The following is a 21,144-nucleotide window of genomic DNA, read 5'->3' on the forward strand; positions in this document are numbered from 1 at the left end:
AGAGTGATAACATCACCCTGAGCCTCCTTTTCTCCATCAACCCTGGCTCCCTTGGCTGCTCCTCGTTATCCTCTAGACCCTTTGCCAGCTTCACTGACCTTCACTGGACCCACTCTAGCACCTTTACATCCTTCCGGAACTGAGTGGCCTGGAACCAGACACAAACACTCAAATATCTTTAATATTCACGACTATGCCGATGCCATTTATCCCATGCCTGTTACTTTAATGAGAAATCTAATAACTTCCATTACAAAGGCTAATTGGGGTCTTCAGTCTGATCAGGGTTTTGTCCCCCCTGCCCAGGCTTCAGGTGTCCGGTGTCCAAACAGCCACTTAGGAAGGAACGCAGATGCAGGCACTGAACCTGAACTGGGCACTTATTGCCACTAATTAGTATGTGGAGAAGCACCTTAAGAACACTTTAGAAAGTCTGCCTGCTAATCCACATCAACTACAGGATATATTGAATGGAAGCCTCCAGGTCACCGCTATTGCTCTGGAGGGGTCACAGAACGGGTCGGGTTGGAAGGTACCACAGTGGGTCAGCTGGTCCAACCTCTCTGCTCAAGCAAGACCATCCTAGAGACATTGCACAGGATTGTGTCCAGGGAGTTCTTGAATATCCCCAGTGACGGAGACTCCTCCACCTCTCTGGAAAATTTGTTCCAGTGCTCGGTCACCCACACAGTAAAGAAGTTCATGTTCAAGAGAAACTTCCCATGGAAGTCCATTGCTTGGAACAACCGAGCAGAGCCTGACTCCATCCTCTTAGCACCCCACCTTTAGCTATTTACATACATTGATGAGGGCCGGCACGTCTGACGGGGCAGAAAGGACAAAACGCGTTCGACGCAGTCGCCGGCAAGTGCCAGCGAAGTCCGTGCTGCGGGAGGACCGGGCACTGCCGCACCTCCTGCCCTCACACGCCAACATGGCGGCGCCGCCTCGCTCACCTCTCCCTCCGCCCCCGCCGCGTCCTGGCGTCACATCCGCGGTGCCCCGGCAACGACCGGACGTCGCGGGCGCGCCGGGAACCCGGAAGCGGCGGGCGAATCGGGGCGGGCGGCGCAACCGGCGGGGCGGGCCCGGCGCGCGCAGGGCAGCGGCAGCGGCGGCGGCGGCGGCAAAGTAGTGCCTGGGGGGCAGCGTCCGGTTGGTGGCGGCGGTCAGGTAGCGCCTGTGGCGCAGCACGCGGGGGACTCTCGGCAACTACCGGCGCACTCGGGCTGCGAGGTCCCGCACGGAGCTGCGGCCGACACGGAGATGGCGGCGGACAAGGCTGCGGGTGAGTGCGGGGGAAGCGGCCGCGGCCCCGCCGTGCGCGGAGGGACGCGCGCCCCCGCGGGTGGCGGTGAGCGGCGGGAGAAGCGGCCGGCTGTGCGGCTGTGTGCCGTGTCCTTCCGGAGAGGAGGTAGTGCCCTGCTGTCCGGCGGGCGCGGGGCCGCCGTGAGGGGCCCTGTGACACCTGCAGGTCACCGGCGGGGCCCTCCGTGCCCTCGGCAAGCGGCGCGGAGCTGTTGCCCCCTCCTGGCCGGGAAGGGCTCGGTGGGAAGGGCCCTTATGGACGTATTGGCGGGGGGGTTTGTGTGTGTTTATTTGTGTGTGTGTGTCTCCCAGAGCTTAATAACCCCTAAAGAAGTCGAGCTTCTGGGTTAATTTGTTAAACTGGGGCATGCAGAAGGTACGAGGGAGGTTATAACTCTTGGTAGTGCTGCTTAATCGCTGGAGTTCAGTCTGATTCCTTCAGGGATGCTGCTTTGGTTTCAGGGCATGAGTGCGTCCTCACTGAACTCAGCCCTGAAAAGACACTGCAGAGAGAAATCGCCGAGACTTAAAAATAAGCCATGTTCTGGTAAACAGACAGAGTAAATCTCAAATGCAGTTGCTGTGTAGCACTGATAAACTGCTGCTCGTCCATCTCCTGTACAACTCCCCATCATGCAAGAAGTCTTCATTGCCGGAAAGGCCATTCTGTCAGATGTCAGTTCCTGGGCCATGGAGAAGAGGGCGATATGGAGGAAAGCCTTACTTATAGAACTGTATAAGTCTACTTAATGGAAGTGTAGGATATCCTGAGTTGGAAGGGACCGATAAAGATTAATGAATTCTAGTTCCTGGCCCTGCACAGGACATCTCTAAGAATCACATCATGTGCCTGTGATTGTTTTCCAAACACTTTTTTAACTCTGTTTGGCCTCGTGCCAAGTGGAGAACCCATTCTAGTGCTCAAACACCCTCGGAATGAAGAACTTTTTCCTAATATCCAACCTAAACCTCCCTGACACAGCTTCATGCCGTTCCTTCAGGTCTTGTTTCTGGTCAGTTGTTACCTTTTTTTCCTAGTTGTTTTCATGTGGGGGGAGCATTATTTAAAATCACCTTAAGCATTTTTTTCTCAGGATGCTAAATATTAAATGTGTCAGTATTTGAAAAAAAATTATGGGGTAAATAAGTATACTGCACTGAGTGATGTTTACTAAACTGTCATGTGTTTATTTATAAGAACTGTGACTGCTAAACTACAAGAAAAAATTGGCATCAAGTATTTAATACTTTTTTGTTGATGTTCTTTGAAGTGTTGAAGGAACTTTTTAGTTTTACTTTCTTAAAAGTACGTGCCAAATGAATCAAAGATGTGAGCTATGGCAAGATGTTCTACACACTGCACTTGTTCATAGCAGCGAGCTACAGGTAGCTTTCCACTGTGAAATGTTTGCATTTTATTGCACAGCACCAAAGAAGCCTATTGTACCTATACTGGTAGTGAAGGGCTTCATACTTCATAATTCATACAAAAATTAAAACGTAAATCTTGGTGCCACAAGCAAACGTAAATCATAAAACGTAAATCTTGGTGTTATCTTCTGATGGCTGGACACTGGCTGGGCTTCATACACTTCAAAATTCTTTTGGAGAAAGAGTTGTGTGATAGATTGCTCTCCTTTCATGAAAGAGATTATCCCTCTGCCTGTAGAGTTTGGAAATTAAAAATATTTCCAGAGATTCTCTCGTGTTCAACAGCACAGTTCATGCAAGATGTAATTTGCAGGGCATAGGAACAAGAGAGCTAAGGAACAGCAGCAGTCCTTGGAGAAACGGAGAGCAGGTATGAGCAGGATAATGACTGCAGTCCCTCTCAGGTGTGTATGTGGGAGATGTGACTTCTCGTTGCTTTTATGGCATTCTGGCAGCAAGCTTATGAGGACAGCAATCTTCCTTTTCAGCTGGCAGTCTCAAACTTTTCCTTGTTCTCCTCTCATAGAGTTAGTTTTCTTGAAGTTCTGTTGTCCACCATGATGTACCTTCTTCAGCAGGAGCAGCTTCCTGCTTGTACAAAGCAAACCAGCCTCCGTGTTGCTGCTGCTCAGCCCCAGGATCGATATTAGGAAGATAATTCCTTGATTCTTTAACATCCAACTCAGTGCAGCAGTTTCCTCCAGATCAGAATCTGAGCATTTGATTTTTACATCCTTTTCCAGGTTGCCCCTTTTGCCTCTCATCGTGATCCTACACTAGTTTTAGTTTTAGAGTTGGTCTGTACTCATGAAGGTTCGACAAATGAAAAGTTAAACAGGTCCATATTTAAATACAAATTACAGAAATAAATCAAATTCTCTCACTTGTGAAGTGGAGAATCTGCACTGCTCTGGATAGTTCAGCTGATAATTGTGGCTGCTGTACAGATGGGAACATGTTGGAGATGACTAGTGTGCCATGTGTTACCCACACCACGTGCTTCTGCAAGAATGCCAAAGGTCACAGGGACCCAAGTGAGCAAGGCATGCTGTTTCTTTTGCCAGGGAACAAGTTTCCTAACTTTTTCACTTACAAATGCTTCAAGGAACAGGGAAGTAACAGTTTTATTTGCAAGCACTGGGATAACCCTTTGCAGCCAAGAGAACAGGAGCACTCCCTCCCCACCACCCCTGCCACTTCAGTGGAATTGGTGAGTTCTGTTCAGTCTCTTGTGGCAGCTTTCAGGTAACTCCTCTTGGAGGGATCTCTGATAGTAAAGATCAGCTGAAGCAGTAGATCCCAGTCTAAACAAGAATGGCAGTATCACATTAGACTGGAGTGGCTTTTAGGTCTTTAGCAAGTTTCAGGTATGTTTGGACAAAAAGGGTAGAGAGTACCCAAAGTGGTTTGTTGTGCTTTTTTCAAAGGAAGGAGCTATGCTGTGAACTACATCAGCTGGATGTTAGTTTTTTTCTTGATAAGCTTCCAGTTCAGGTTTCACAAACTGCTTTGTTTACTGAGTGGCAGTAGGTGCAGCTGATTGAATTACAGAGACAGCTCTGGTTTTGCTTAAAGTAGTCCCCAGCTTAATTTTATGTTTTGGATTAGTTTGTTTAATGTACCAACAAGCTTAGAGAAACAGTGAAATTTGAAGACCTGTCCTGATTTTTCCTTTGGAATTACATCAACCCAGCTGTGTAAATGCAGTTTTTATTGCAGCCCTTAGACCAATATCTCTTGGTTTATCTGTCACTTCATTGAAGACATTTTACTTCAGAATTCAGACTTCTTTGAGATGCTGGTCTTACAAACCTGCATACAAAGGCAGTAACCAGTAATGTGTGTGGAAGTTGATGGCTCTCTGCTGGATAAACCCGTATGTGAGCAATCTGATCAAATTGTTACCAACTTCAAAAGCTTTAGAGTCTCTCAAGGTTCTGCACTGTGGTTACCTTTACTAGCACAATCTGACAGGCATGCTGAGCAAGTAAAGCAGATGCAATGCCACTGTTAGTGTGAAAGTTTGAGGGAAGATGCATTTCCTTATTTCCTTCTGTTCTAGAGATCCTTGGAGGGTGAGAGCTTTCAGTTCATCTGTATAATCACAAGGTTTAGAACTGGAATCAGATCTATGCTATATTTAGGTTGAAGCAGAGGTACTTCCTGTTCCTTTCCTCTTTTACTGTGGAAATCTTTTGACACATCAGAAATGTTCTGAGCTTTTTTTATGGTTTAAATTTCTCTTTTGCCCTTTCCTTTGAAGGAGAAGGCAGTGCAAGTGGTGTAGATCAATGCATAGCAGGTGTAGGCCCTTGAGGATCCATTCCACCAGAGTACTGAAATTGCTGAACCCTGAATTTTGTCCAAATGACAGATACTCTTGATGGTGTAAGATTTGTTGAGATTTTAATATCTCTACTTTGTCGACATCTTAATGCAGGATGAAAATCCCAACCAAATATTTACAATTCTTGCTCTAATGCTGGGGGCAATAGTGTTATTGCAGGTGGAAGGAATCTCACTATTTCCCAGCAACAGGCACAAACTTAATAGATTACTAAATATATTTTGTTCTTACTGAGGATATTATTTGATGAATCTTCTAAGGTTTGGCTGCCCCTTACAACTGTCATTTGCCCTATATTTGTAAATTTTCGTGGTCAGTAGTAGAAGATCGAGATATATTGGTGATTATAGGGAATGGATTTTGCCAGGAGCTCATAGCTAAATGTTTTAATTTGTTCAAAGTGAAAACAAAATTAGTGGAGTTTGCATTATATCTCTGAATTATAGGGAAGAGGAAAGCAGACATTGAGTTTACAAAGCCCACATAATCTGAAATGTGTATTAGAGCAGATCTTCCACTGTGAAATTCAAGAAATAATTTTCTGCAGAAGCAGATACCATTGCTGGTTTATAAAGTCTTTGTTTCAAAAACATGAAATGACTTTTGTATATTCTAGCACATTAATGAATGCTACTAGAAATACTCTCTCCAGTGTGGTGGTTGTGTGGTTGTTTTATTTTTTCTTAGTAGTTTGTGTTCACCATAAGGAAGGGCCTAGTGGGGTTTTTTTTCAGCTTCTTTGACATGGAATGTTTGTACTTGCTTTTTGATGCAACTTCACTGAATTCTTAGTTACATGATGACAAAAGGATTTAGTAGCCTTCTTTCTGAAAAATTTGCTCAATGGTGACTGAAACTTAAATTATTAGGAATTCTATGTGAAAAAATTGAAGGTAATTAAAGCCTTATTACATTGCTATATAAATGCATAAAGGAGCCAACGTCATAGTTGCTACATGTTGTTCTTGTCTTAGTCTGGAAAAGAGTATAGTAGAAGAGAAGAATCTGGAGAAGATTCTGGGAAAAAAATATGAGGAAGATGGAGAACAAACTGCTCCTGCTCATGTTGGAAGAGAGGTGATTCAAAGGAAGATCTGTAAGATTTGGAGTGAGGCTGAAAAAGTGAATAGGCAGCATGTGCTTGTGCCTTGCAATATAATCACCAGACAACATTTGATGGAGTATATTGAAGAATACAAAAGTAGCGAGGTTTTCTAAAAAATATATTAGATCTGTCAATGATCATTAAAAACAATGGTTCAAGTGCAGCCTCTTATTTGGGGAGATATTCTTCCAAAGTAGGGAGTTGTGGGGAAGTTCCAGTGTTTACTCTTGTTTTTCTTGCACCCTAAAGTATCCCTTGCTTGCTGTTTAGGAAGCACTATACAGGGTTTTGTGTGGGTTTTCATCTAACCCCCTGTGGTTCATATTTCATGATGCATGGCCTTCACTGCTGACTTTTGAGGAAAATAAGACAATCCTAGTGCATGGTTGCAGCTTTAAAGAGAAATCTAAAAGGTATGAGTTGTCAGTCAACTTGCAGGACTTTGATTATTCATTGAGCACCATAATTTACACTATGGAGAGGAATTCACTAGGAGTATATAATAACTTGATATATAGTGGTAGGAGATGTAACTTGGGATATAGGTAGTGTAGTAGGGACACTGCTACAGTTATCTGGAAAATTACTTGTATGGCAGGAGGACCTTGAGAACTGGAAGAAACAAAGTTTTTAAGCTGCACAGCTGTCGTCACAAGTGCAAGCTTTGGTGTAATCTTCTGTCCACTTTACAGATCAAGGTACTGAAAAACATGAAGGAGCAGGTACTTCTGGGATTACTGATCAGGAAAAGGAATTGTCGAGCAGCGCATTACAAGCTTTTCAGGTAAGACAAAGTCAAACTGAGACTTCTAAGTTACCACATTACTGCTAAATGGGCATGTGTAGTTGTTTTTCCTGTTTTCTAAATACGGTTGCAAATGCATAAAGAGGACGTTCAAAAGTAGCGCTAGTTGTGTTGTAAAGACAGCACATGCATTTGCATTTTCCATCTGCTGTGATGTGAGAAGATGAACAGGATACTTGAACAAGAGCTTTTTTAATATCTTGATTCTCAACACTTAGTAACCTTAAAAGCTGTATGATGAGTTAATTAGAAGAAGCAGACTTCTCTTCTACATGAGCATTGGAAATGCATGATCTCTCAAAATAATTAATCATATCAAGCTAAAAATGGTGTTTAAAGGAACCTCATATATTTAAAAAACAGCAATGAAACAAACAATTTTGTCTTTTAGCATCATGCTATATTCTTTCACAAAAAGTGTTGTATAATGCCCTGTCACTTTGCTTTAAAACATATTTTTGAATGTGTAACACCTACAGGCCATATCTACTACTTGTTTATATTTCTTGGAAGATTTTTTTTTATTCTGTGTTAAAGTTCAGGTACCAGTTCTTTTAGTTTATTTCTTTCTTTGTATTGTCTCCTAATTTTGTCTCCTACACTATGTAGTGTGGCAGGAAGTATAATTGCTTTTCCTTTTAGTTGTATCTTTGTCTCCAAAATGCCTTGCTTTAAATTCAGTTTTAAATTTGTGAAATAGGTTAGGGAAGAATTTAAATGTTGTCTTTTGAGATTCTTGCTTCGATGTTTCACTCAGTACTTCTATGTTTCACTCATTTTGTTACATGAAGTGCATGTAATTGGTTCTTAACACTGGGTTGTTCACTGATGTCTTCTTGAGCGCTGTCTAGCTCAATTACTCATTTTCAGTAGCATTTTAATCAGTGTTATTTGAACCTGAGAACCAAAGACACATGAGAGATTAATTTCGTTTCCACCTTACCCACACATCGAAATGCCTAAAATACTTTTGATCTGCTAATGATTTCATCTTTAATTTTATCCTGGTCCAGTATACCTGGTTTGTCTCATCAGGTTTTTTCTGGCTTTAAGAATTCCCTGAATTCATGAAGTAAGGTGGCAACAGATGTGAGCAGAATGAATTTGATGCCTTGTTTGTCAATTTCTTGCTATTGATTAGCTCCAGACAGCATTGTGGACTGCCTCGCATGCTGCTTTATCTTATACACGTCCAGTTTGTCTTGACAGAATTCCTATAAAATTTGCTATTACATTCTAGATCCTATCGAGTAGAGTGGCATAAAGGACTGTTAGCTGATGAAAAACATCACAAAATAAGCTGAGCATTTAAAGGTTCAAGGTTTGTAGTCCAGCCATGGTTAAAGGCCTTGTTGCTGTGATCTGAAAGCTCCTACTGAAGAGAAGCTCCAAGTGTGAGCACAGGAAGAGAATTACTGGATGTTGAACTGTCTCAACTAAAGAACATGCCAGCAGTTGAGTTACAAGTTCCTGTGTTCGTGCACATGATCACAAGGCAATCCATGCTGTTGGTGCTTACAGTTGTAAAAATGTGTCAATGTCCTGCTACATCTCTCTGTGTTGTATAACTGTGCTTGTCTGGGAGATTGAAGGAACTGGAATGGTTCCATGGCAAGGAGCTGCAGAATGGCAACTTTCCTGGGAAGAGCAGAGGGACACCAGAGCTCTTCTCTGTTGTATTCTGCCCTTAATATGAAGTTACTCAGGAGTCTGGGAGAAGCTCTGTGGAACAGCACTTGAAAAGGAGAAGTAAGTGTAGGGTGGTGCTCAAGAGCTTAGCTTTTGGGTGTGAACCATTGACAGAGATGGAAATGCATCTGCTGATCTGTCTGACCACATTGGAGGAAACTCTGATATGGAAGAGGTGGATGTGATTGTTCCTGTGTAGGAATTGAGCAGTTAAAAGTGAAGCATCATCTAGGCTTAATGTAGTTGAAAGAGTGAGGAGTTTTCTTTCATTCCTTGATGCCACTAAAGTCCTCCTGTATCAACAAAGACCAAAACTGAAAGCAGGCAGAGGTGCATGAATCTGAAGTCCTTGTTTATTCCTGTGGTCAAAGAAAAGGATTTTTCCATTAAATCACACATCAGTGGAGTGTCATGCTTGACTCCTAGCTTCTCTTTAGGCATGCCTAGGTAATCGAATCCAACAGCTAAAGCTTGTAAAAATGTTTTTAAATTCTGTTCTGGGAAAGTGACGCTTTCTTTTTTCCAATCTCTCTTGGGCTAAATTTCATAGTTCAAATTGTAAATCACTATATATTCAGATGAACCAAAGACTGAACATAAAATTTTGGGCTGGAACTTGTGTAAGCAACTGCTCAGTGTTCATGAAATGGGGAAAGATTATGAAAACTGAGGAAACAGTGTCTTGAAATTTAATATAATAAGAGAAATGAGAATGACACATTTCATGGGAGCATCTGTTATAATAATCCAGTACTTAATTTGTCCTTACTCCACCAAATTATTTTTTAAGTTTGGATATGGCTTCAACATTTAGACTTGCTTCTCATCCATGTTAATCTGCATAAATAATGAAGTATGTGTATAGACATTTAGTTCATTTGTATTGGTAAAGAAAAGACTGTATCTTCTAATGCATGCTTCTGGTATGTGTGCAATTTACAGGCTGGAAACTATGATGCTTGTTTACAACACCTAAATACCCTTCAAGACATAAACAAAGATGACTACAAAATAACTTTGAATACTGCTGTTGCAGAGTTCTGTAAAAGTAATCAGACTACCACAGACAATTTGAGACAAACCCTTAACCAGCTGAAAAACCAGGTAATGCAACCATATTGACACGGTACCTGATTTTGAGTACTGTTAATGGTGGTGGTATCTTTCAGTGAAGTAGGAGTAAAACTTCTTGTCCTGTAGATTTAATAAAATAAGGAATTACCATTACTTTTAAACATCTGAGTCAGTTTAATCTTGTAGGACAGTTTTTCTAGTTGTATTTTTAACTATTGTTGAAATTGGTCTGAGATGATAACAATAGAAAGACCTGCTATATTCTTTCAGTAGAAAGTTCCTTAACATGGAATAGTTTGTGAAATAATAGAAAAGTGAAAATAATACTTTACTACTCAATTGACAACTTTCTATTTCATTGTATGTTTGGTTTGGGGTTTTTTTTGCTGTGTTAATGTGCAACAACAGTGAAGTTTATTAGATCAGTAAGTTATAATTTACCTTAAGAAAAATTTATAGCTTTGGAGGTGTTTTGGTTTTTTAAATACGTAGTACTTTAAAATCATAGGTACTGAAAATTTAATGAAATGAGTGGGATTTTTTCAGGTTCACTCTGTTGTTGAAGAAATGGATGGTTTGGATGATGTTGAGAACAGTATGCTGTACTACAATCAAGCTGTTATCCTGTACCATCTGCGTCAGTATACTGAAGCTATATCCGTTGGGGAGAAGCTGTACCAGTTCATAGAGCCTTTTGGTATGTAGGCAGAAAGAAGAATCTTGTTCATTCAAGAACTACAGAAAGATTATTCAGTCATTTTCACTATCAGACAAGTGGTTTTTGATTTGTCTAATACAGTTTTAAGAAATTAGGTAGGGTTTGGAATGAAGAATATGTTTTACTTACATCAAGGACAACAAATGAATTTGGGAGAAGGTGCTTCAGAGAGCTTTAGCAGACAAGTGCTATGAAACTGAAATGGATTTTTTTCAACTTGAGAAGGTATTTATATAAATAATATGTACAAGCTAATGAAATTATTTAAAATCTAATGTTTTGAGTCACCGTGCAACTTCACAGGTGGGTGTCTGTTTTTCAGGGCACTCATTTTTAAATACCTTTATTAGGTAATACATAATTGTATGTGCTTATATCTGAATACAAAGTCTGCAACTTTTATGAGCTGTGATATTTTGTGTAGTGGAATTGCCATACTTCTATAAAATAATTTCATAGTCCTTATTGAATGTTAGAAGTGAGAAGGCTGAAGGATGTATGTGTGTGAGTCTCAGTAAATTAAGTAAATGCTACAGTGTTTCTGCTCCAATTCCTCTCAGTTTTCAATATGCATAATTGGGACTTACTCTGTGAATTCAGCTGTTTGTACACTACCTTTTAGAGTTCTGTGGGATTCTACATCTGCATATGGCTCTGTTTAGATGCTGCTTCTTTGGTGCTGATCTGCTTAGATCAGTTCTCAGAACCTATGAAGTACTTGTTAAGCTGTCTTTACTGTACTTTTATGCTGATGCCATTTGAATGAATGAGCTTTCTTATAATTATGTACTTAGCTGTGGATTGGATATGACCACATTATTTTTTCTTATGTAATATATTGATTTTTCTCAAAACGTTGCATAGATTGTGCCTTATAGTAATTTTTTTTCCACCTGTGTTTGGAGGGATTGGTATTAGAGCTGTAAAACAATCTTTTCTTCTTTGCTTTCCACAGAAGAGAAGTTTGCCCAGGCTGTGTGCTTCTTGCTTGTAGACTTATACCTGTTAACTTATCAAGCTGAGAAAGCCTTGCATCTCCTTGCTGTTCTGGAAAAAATGATTTCACAAGGCAACAATAATAGCAAGAATGGAAAAAATGAGGTAAGCTTAAAATCATACAAATGCCATTAAATCTTTATCAGAAGTATGCTTTAGCTCAATCTAAAATTAGTATCTTAAAAGACTTCTGAATAATGAATCTATGTTAGATCACCTGTAGCTTTAGACAGCAGCTTAAATATGTTAGTAACTGAGTTAATTGTGTAAAGCAGCTGTTTATTCCCTTTCACCCTTTTCTCTTATTCCAGGGAGCTAAGATGTCTTTCTTCAGTCAGAGACTTGTCTCCAGGGTCAAATATTGTTTGTGTTTGATTATGACCATATGAGACCCTAAGTTTGAAAGGGAAGTCAGTGTCAGAGGAACTGCAGTTGCAGAGCATAGAATGGGAAATTAAGTATCTTTTTTACATAGTGTCTGAAGTATGAGGCATACTTTCAAATGAAATCTTTTGTGTGCTTTTTGGAAAAAACAGTAGAATTAGTGGTGGCTTGGGAATGAAGGGAGGGCATTTCAGTGTTTTCCTGTTGATGGAATGTCACACCGAAGATAAAATATTCTTTAAGTATATAGTAATTCTACTGAAGGAAGTATTAAAGAGACACTCTAGAATGTGCATGTAGTCCTTCTAGGTAAAAGAATTCTTCTTAACTTCAGGGCAACATAATGTAACACTAATGTTAGTACAAAATTCAGCTCTTCATGGTGTTGTTCATGGATTTTGATTGTTAAACTCAAGTTAGTTTGTATATGTATATTTTGATATTAAATACTCAAAACTATATTATTACTAATACTATTAAATACTTATTTTTCTTCATGTGAGTTGAATCTGTCAACTGAATTTAAAAGGTGACTAACAGTAATGCTTTCTTTTTTTGTTTAACAGTCAGGTAATAATACCAATAAAGATTCCTCTAATCAAAAAGCTGAAAGTGGAGCTTTAATCGAAGTTGCTAAATCTAAGATACATCAGGTAAGGGTCTGCATTACTTCAAGGGTTCTCTAAATTTGAGTGTCATCTCCTTCAAAATTAGTATAGCCCAAATTATGATGCTTTCTCTCTCCTGGCTGTAAAACAAAACTATGAATTTATCCAAGTCTTCATTTTTGTAAGATATATACAGGAAAAACTGACTTAACATCCTGCCTACCACCACCATTTCAGTCTCTGTGTGTTATAATAATTTCTTTAAATGGCAGTTTGCTTCATTGAACTTGTCTGTTCAACCTTCAACAGTCTAAATCAGCTGAGGTTTTATTTCACTCTTCTGTTCTGTTGAAAAATATGTGAAGAATCAGAATGCTTCTCTATTAACATTCACTTACTGGTGTTTTCAGTTTACTAGGTAAATGTCTGGGATTAAGATGTTAGATTATTTTAATTAGTTTGTCATTTTATTTGCTCGTATCTGTGTTTGAATATATAGCAGCTGTTGGCTATTGAACAAAATGTTCATCTTATTGTACATACAAACCCTCTAAATGTGGTGTTTAAAGTCCGACTAGAATTTCTTTTTTGTGAAGACTTTTTGAATAGCTTTTTGCTGCCTATTTTAAAGATGTATACAAAATATTCTGCAGTAAATTTCTAGATACCGTTTATCTTGTAAACTTGCAGAAATTATTGTATATTATTTAACAAATATAATTTTTAACAGTATAAGGTGAGAGCCTATATCCAGATGAAGTCATTAAAAGCATGCAAAAGGGAGATCAAGTCTGTTATGAATACAGCTGGGAATGTAAGTATTCTTAAGACTGTTGTTTTACAAATCTAGATGTCTTCTCTATCTTAAAACCGAATTTGTTAATGTTCTCTACAAAAAAAAATCTTACTGAGGGTGGATGTTTGAAGTAATTCTTTATGTCGTCAGCTGGGTTTGTAATCTCTTTGCAAATGTAATTAATGTAGAATTTTCTTATTTGTGCTGTTTTCAGTTGCTAAAAATATGCTTTGTGGTGCCAAAATAACAGTGAAACACTATATAATAAACAGGTTCAGAATTCTTTATAATTGAAATAAGTTTTTGTTTACTATAGATGTTATGCATATTACAAACTTTGATGTAATTGGTAGTTTAAACCAGTTCATAGAAGATCAATTCTGGCATATGTGGGCATTTTTTTGTTTGTTTTTTTTCTTTTTGTTGACATTTTTGGAGGCTTATTTCTTGCTGGAAAGCAAGTTTAATAGAAAACCTTCTGGGTCGTGAGGTCTCTGTTGGCAGATCAGGAAGATTACAGCCCACGAGAACCTCTGCAGGGAGGGGAAGGGTGGGGAGGAAGGTATTAAAAGGCAGGTTAGAGATCCTCTGCCCTTAGCCATTTCCATGACAGGGTTCTCTAAAATTCACAACAGAATTCTTGAAAGCATTATGGCCTAAACCCATTTCTTTTTAAATAGCAGCAGAGGCAAGTTTGTGAAATGATATAACACTAGCAGTAGAACTCATCAACCAAGAGATAACTAACTATTGTTTTCTCCTTCACAGTCAGCTCCTTCTCTCTTTCTTAAGAGCAATTTTGAGTATTTGAGAGGCAATTACCGTAAAGCTGTCAAACTTTTAAACAGTGCCAACATTGCTGAACATCCAGGCTTCATGAAAACAGGTGAAAGAAAAACCCTTCATTCTGCACATACTTCAGTGTCTAGTATAATAGGACTACTTGTTGATAGCAATTTTAAGGATTAATGATTACTTAACAGTGTCAGCCCTGAAAGTCATGAGTTTATATGCTGGGTGTGTTTCATCTTTCTTCTTGTACTCTTTCACATAACACCATGGTGATTGTCATTGAATGTTCTTCTACAGAAGGCTATGATTGTCCATGAAAATGGATTTATGAAGCTGTGTTATATTTGCAAGGCTCATAATTGAGTCTCTTAATAAATTAAACAAAAGGCAACTTACTAGATCTAGAATTGAGGCACCTCTGCCAGTTTTTATGCTTAAAGTTCTCTTTATGATTTAAAATTTTTTTGAAAACTTTACTGTCACATAACTTTTTTGCATTAGCTTTTTTCGCAAAGTATAATGTTCACTTAGTAGTCTTCCTAGCCTGTGACTAAAATAATGTTTGTTTAATTTGTTAATGGTCTGATTATTTGGATTTTCAGGGTGGGGTTTTTTTTCTTGTCTTTATTGTCCATGTTAATCTTGTAAAACTTTAGTCACCAGTAGATAAGTGAAGAGTTTAATTTTTTTGTCTTTTATTCTTTAAAAAGAACCTCCCACAGTGTTATCTAAACATATATTTAGGAAGAAGAGTGCATTTCTTTCTTGTATGGTTTGGTTGGCATAAATATATATGTATGTCATATTGGCTATAACATCATCATCCATAAACATAAAAACATGTTTAATAGACTGCTGTAATATGCTGACCCATGAGAAAGTGGCTGGAGCATTTCATGGGCTTAGCAACAACTTTCACTTCCTGAAATTGATCTTTTGTTGTTCTGTCAGGTGAATGCTTAAGGTGTATGTTCTGGAACAATCTTGGCTGCATCCACTTTGCAATGGGAAAGCACAATTTAGGAATTTTTTACTTTAAAAAAGCCTTGCAAGAAAATGATAATGCATGTGCACAGCTGGGAACAGGCAGCTCAGATCCAGGTAAGCAAGAGATTAAAACAAATGGTGGAAGAGGGGTTGGCAAATCTAGGAAATAGAGAACAGAAGGTGTGAGTAATTATCAGCAAAATATCCCTCCCATCTCTTTGTGGAGGGCAGGGTAAGAGGGGTGAGAATTTTGATGATAACCTGATGTAAGAATATAGTTACTGTTGCCAGAAATACATGATGATGATGAAATATGTTCTTTATCTTTTTGTTTTTCTTGATGTACCATGGTGCTGGGACAATTGCTTCTCTCTCTTTTATAGACTTTGTCCATCAGTTAGGGAGGTATGACCAAAAAGAAAAGGTTTTGTGGCCTATTTTGCATAGGTTATTTATAGTCCTGCTGACCGTGTGTAGAATCATCAGGGCATGAAGGATCTCCAGATTCTGGGTAAACAGGTCTTCTGTTTCCTTGTGGACAGGGCTTGTACTTTGCCTAGTCTTCCTTTTATCACCAACATACCTATATTGTCACCCTTGATGTCCTTGGTCAGATTTAATCCTGTCAGGGCTTGAGCTTTCCAACCTGATCGCTGGTTGCTCAGTTTCTCTGTATTCCTTGCAGGTTACTGGTCCTTGCTTCCACCCTTTGTAGGCTTTATGTTTTGTATTTGAGTTTGTTCAGGAGGCCTCCCTGCATTTTTGCCTGACTTCTTTGTTGAGATGCATCACTCCTGAGCTTGAGAGAGGGGATCTTTGAATATTATTCAGCTTTCTTGGGATCCTCTTCCATTCAGGGCTTTATCCTGTGGTATTGTACCAGTCAGACCCCTGAAGATGCCAAAGTCTACTCGCATCAAGTCCAGTGTAGTGAGCTTGCTGTGCATACTTCTTGCTGTCCTAAGGATCCTTAACTCCACTATTTCACAGTCCCAACCAGTCCCTCCTTGTTGGTGAGAGCAGTATAGGACCTGTCCTCATTGGCTCCTTCAGCATTTGGAGAAGGAAGTTATCATAAACACATTCCATGAATCTCCTGGATTGTTTATGCCCTTCTGTATTGTCCCAGGGAGCGGGACCAGGGCTTCTGAATGTGAGACCTCTCCTGTCTGACTATAGAGGGCCTCATCACTCAGTTTTCATCATTTCATGATGAAGTTATAATTGTTTTCATTTCTTGTTTTCTTTAAAAGATACTCACTATGAGCCATTTAATTGTTTTTCCTATTTCTCCCCTGGACCTAAGTGCAGCCTTAGGTATTAATGTGAAGACAGAAAGCATTTTATGCTTGTTAACAGCAAAGTGGTTTTCTTCTGGAATCTGTATTCTCTGTACTGTGTCTAGATGTGTATTCTCACAAATCTGGGATTCAGTATTATTGCATTACACTTAGCTTGTGTGATAAGGAGCATATGAGGTTACCATTGAGTGTATTTCAATCTCTATTAAGCATACAATTAACTTGTCTTTGAATTCAGTTTTGGTATGAAAGAAATTTACAGAGAGAGGTTAGTGGATTTAAGCAATGAGAGGGGGTTTTGGTAGCTTTGAGGTGTTTCTCACAGCTTACCTCTTCCTCTTGGAGTTTTGTGCTCTCTTGAGCTGCACACCCAATATGATGTAATTCTTTTCTGCAGGTAAAAAATTTTCAGGGAGACCCATGTGTACACTACTGACTAACAAACGGTATGAGTTGCTCTATAACTGTGGAATTCAGCTCTTGCATATTGGGAGGCCCTTAGCTGCCTTTGAATGCCTGATTGAGGCAGTCCAGGTTTATCACTCAAACCCTCGTCTGTGGCTGAGAATAGCAGAATGCTGCATTGCTGCTAATAAAGGGGTAAGTAGCTTTGGAAAATTCTTCTAAAGAATGGCATGTGGTTACAGAAAGGTGGAACTAATACCTAGAGTTAAGCTGTGTATTTTGAAGGCCTGATGCTGTAACACCTCTGTAAATCCAGATTTCTTGGGTATATGTATTTTTATGTGTTTAGTCTGGAGCTACAACAGGTGAAGGGAACTTTTGGCATGTGGTCTTTTTCTCTTCATGCAGCCAAAGCTCATCTGAAGTTTCATTGTTTGCTCACTCATTGTCCACTAGAGATTAAGAGGGGTGAGACTTTGTAGTGTGGGTAGCATGAAAGTGACAGAGCTGAGGAAGCAGAGGTCAGCCTTCTTCATTCTGAAGTTGTTGGGATCACAACTGCTGGGAAACTGAATCTCTAATTGCTGAGTCTTCACCTTCTTCTCCTGGAAAAGTTGGTGGAAAGCTGCTGATGGCAGGCATATTGCATATCCTCTAGGCCATCTTGTTTTCGACCTGTTGATCCATGTATGTTTAGGATAAACCCATATGGTAAAATTCAGAGGGCCGAGGACAGGGTTGTTTGCTCTTAGAAGAAAAAACTGCACCTAAATAGTACATCTGAGAAATTAAGAAGCACTGTACTTGATTCTCTGTAAAACTGTAATTCACCCCTTAAGTGTGGGGGAGTGATGATGTAATCTGTAATTGCATGAGCCTATGCAGTTATTCTCACAGTATGGCCATTTCAGTTTTTACACGGGATGTGTGGGATGAATTGAACAAATAGCTATATTCACTCTTATTTTCCCCCCACCCCTGAATTCTGTTTTTCCTCTTTGGTTTTTTCTGTCTCTGTGCATTTATTTACTGCACACTATCGAAATACAAAATTAATAACTTTTCCCTTGGGAATTTGAATAGTATTCAATATTTTGGTATTTTTATTTCAGAGAACTTAAGAAAGATGCAACTTTATAGCAGAGGTTTGCTTGTATACCAATTTCAGAGGCAGAGCACTGAAGATTCAAGACTGTTGGGTCAAAACTGAACTGACTGTGATTCTGTATGTGCTACTTGTCAGATTGCCTGAGTTTTATAAAGCAGAGCAAATGCAGGAAGAACAGCTTTCTTCATACTCATTTTGCAGTTTTCTGTATCAATCCTACTGGGTACAAGTCACACAGATAAAGAAGACACATCTGATCATCTCTAGTGAAAAACTGAGTGTGAGAGTGGATTAGCTTAGGTTTTGTGGCAAAAATCCAAAGCTAGGATTCAATTTACAAGGACAGTGTTTAGCAGTATGGAAAAGGGAAATACCAATCCTTTGGGGCACTTCCCTATTTACTGCAGACCAGCCAAACTAGTAGATTATGCCAGGTTCCTAAGGTTTTTTTCCTGTACAGTTATGATGATGTGTGGTGTACCAGAGAGCTTGAGTTCATGTCAAAAAACCAGCTTATTGTTCCCTAAATGTGTAATCTTAAAAGAAAAAAAAAATTACTTTGGATGCTATTAATATTAAAGGCAAGGAGAAAGTGTCTTTAAATTGTTAGATTTGCAACATGACAAGGCCCTGAAGTCAATAATATGTTTAATTTGACCTTGTAACTCAATCTGCAGTAATACTCCTTTATATCTAAGCATGGATTCATATTTATGCTCTGAACACCATGCAGAAAAGCAATTTCACTGAAGCTGATATTCACCCACTTTCATATTTTAGTTTATAAAATATAAATGGAAGAAAATTCTCTTTTAAATACTTGCATTTCAAACACCTTTTTTGAATTATAAGCTTCATATCCGAACTCAGTGTATGCATTCTTTTATTTGGCAGTAAATGCTACTATGTCAATATTTTTACAATAGATTCTGGTAATTTTTTTGAAACTTGATAACTGTTGAAAGTACAGATTTAGGATAAGTTTTTTCTCAAAACTGCAACTCTTCATCACTCACTAAATTTACCAGTGAAGTTAAGATGGCTCATGGTAAAACAGCCAAATAAACCCCAGTAAACATGGTGTAGAGATAATTCTTGGGACTGACAATTAGGGTGCTGCATACTCAACAATCTATTAAACAATTTAATGTAATGTACCTTTGCATATGTTGTTCAGCTTTATGCTCCCCATGGAACAGTTTTGGAGCAGCTTTTCCAAAGAGCATTTTGAGTGCTGTGTAAGCAGGGAGAGGAGATGGCAAGCATTACAGTGCCAAGTCTGAATGTTATTTGGCAGATCAAATTATTTCTTTTTACATATCCTGTCAGTTCTTTTAATATGACTTGGTTCATTGTTCTTTTGCTTTCAAAACAGAGGAGAAACTAGGTCAGTAGGCTATCAGACAAGCTGTCAGAACTAATCTGTGCTTATACTGTGTGCAGTAAAACCCCTCTGCAACACAAAGACAATAGAAGGTGCCTGATCCTTCATTGTACTTTAAATTTAAAACTTTATCCATTATTCTTATATTTTAGCAGGGTTCAAGGTCTTCTTTCAACCTTCACTTATTCATATTCACTCATTCAATAGCCTTGATATTTAAGATTTTTTTTTCCTTTTTCCTTTTAGACATCAGAACAAGAGACTAAAGGTCTACCCAGTAAAAAGGGAATTGTGCAATCAATAGTAGGTCAAGGCTATCACCGTAAGATAGTCCTAGCATCCCAGTCCATACAGAATGTTGTTTATAAGTGAGTATATTTTCCATGGGTTATTTATTTGGTTTTTTATAGCTTTGCTAATGATATCTATCTGTTTATCAGAGATTTTAAAACTGTTGTGGAATAACTGTTCATTCATGGTGTGAAGAGAGAGGCACACTAAAATGCTTGGTGAGTCTTAAACATAATGTTGTGCCTCCTCTGTGACAGCCAGCAGAGGGCTTAACTGTGTGTTTATTGTAAGTAAGATGAGCATTAAAGCTTAAAATTTATTAATCTGAATTTTTTATTTTCAGATAGCTAAATCTCTTTTTCTCACTTAAAAGATATACATTTTCAGTAATCCACATTAGAAAAATGCAGGAAGAATCTAGTTGCTCTGCCACAAAAGTTCAGTAAGTGAAATCAAGAAATTATGTGGTTGAATCTATTTGGGTATTGTGATGTATTTTCAATATGTAAAAATAACAAGATATAACGTCCTCATAAATTAAATTAATATTTTTAGGGTGAAGCTTTCTCTGCATTCAGGTTTTTCTGGAGCTCTGCTTTTATTCTTAATTTAGTAGGATGTCTACTTATTTGTCAACTTCTCTATCTCTTTAAGTGATGGGCAGTCCTCAGCAATACCTGTAGCTAGCATGGAGTTTGCAGCGATTTGTCTAAGAAATGCCTTGCTCCTCCTGCCAGAAGATCAACAGGAGCCCAAGCAGGAAAATGGATCCAAAACTAGTAATCAGCTGGGTGGAAATACAGAAAACACTGAAAGCAGTGAAGCATGCAGGTAAACAAAATTGAATATAAACCTTTCTTTTTGTCCAGAGTAACTCTGAGCTGACAGTCTTTGTCTGCTACTTACCTTGTCTGGCCAGCAGAAAAATAGAACATATTTGTAAATTCTCTTAACAGTGCTGGCCTGTTCAAGGAAATTGTTCAGCTCTTTGTTGTTTTAATTTAAGAATAAAATATTGAGTTGATTCCTCCTGTCCTTAATAACTTTTATTAAATTAGACAGTGAAATTATTTTTTCCCTTGGCCATCTTTTTTTCTGTGCTGCAAATGTTATGTTTTCCCACACCCTCCTGCTGTGCATATTTGTATTTCTCTAATTGTAAGTGAAGTTTCACATGTTACAGTGATTTTGTGGGTGTGCGCACGTGCGCCGTGTACTTGATTCAATATATGTATGAATGTCTGGAAACTCAGTTGTAAACATTTCTCCATGATCAGATTTGACATTAATCAGCCCTAGTATGCTTTATTATGTTTGCAGTAAAATGGGAAACTAGATTTAGAAGGTAGGTAGGAAAGCAGCATGGAGCTATTGCTTAATAAATCATATTTTGCAGAAAAGAATTTAAGAAAAATCTTTTTTGTCAATGAAGTTTCAGAAAAAGTAATTTGTAGACAGTGTATATTAAAGGAAGGTGGTTTAATATATTGCAACACCTCATACATTTTGTACTTCCTTTAAAGAGTAACTTTTGATCATAGCCTGCACTTTCATTAAAGACCATTTTGAGGGGAAATGTTACAATAACTCATCTGGAAAAAGTGTCTGTGGTAGA

General features: G+C 38.7%; 1 protein-coding gene across 2 annotated transcripts in view; it reads left to right on the plus strand.

Annotated features, from left to right (window-relative positions):
* Nucleotides 1-1,058: 1,058 nt before the first annotated feature.
* Nucleotides 1,059-21,144, plus strand: part of CNOT10 (CCR4-NOT transcription complex subunit 10) — a 32,186-nt gene continuing 12,100 nt past the window's right edge. The window contains exons 1-12 of one of the 2 annotated variants that reach the window (XM_014884065.2): nt 1,059-1,288; nt 6,884-6,975; nt 9,628-9,789; nt 10,306-10,456; nt 11,433-11,578; nt 12,424-12,510; nt 13,196-13,279; nt 14,030-14,147; nt 15,005-15,154; nt 16,739-16,941; nt 19,485-19,606; nt 20,184-20,360. In XM_014884065.2, coding sequence (XP_014739551.1) covers nt 1,267-1,288; nt 6,884-6,975; nt 9,628-9,789; nt 10,306-10,456; nt 11,433-11,578; nt 12,424-12,510; nt 13,196-13,279; nt 14,030-14,147; nt 15,005-15,154; nt 16,739-16,941; nt 19,485-19,606; nt 20,184-20,360 — 1,514 coding nt within the window. In that variant the 5' untranslated portion in view covers nt 1,059-1,266. The remainder of the gene's footprint in view (nt 1,289-6,883; nt 6,976-9,627; nt 9,790-10,305; nt 10,457-11,432; nt 11,579-12,423; nt 12,511-13,195; nt 13,280-14,029; nt 14,148-15,004; nt 15,155-16,738; nt 16,942-19,484; nt 19,607-20,183; nt 20,361-21,144) is intronic. The other variant, XM_088164581.1, reaches the window with a different exon arrangement.

The sequence above is a fragment of the Sturnus vulgaris genome, chromosome 1 (assembly GCF_052056855.1).
Source record: "Sturnus vulgaris isolate bStuVul1 chromosome 1, bStuVul1.hap1, whole genome shotgun sequence".
NCBI lineage: Eukaryota > Metazoa > Chordata > Aves > Passeriformes > Sturnidae > Sturnus > Sturnus vulgaris.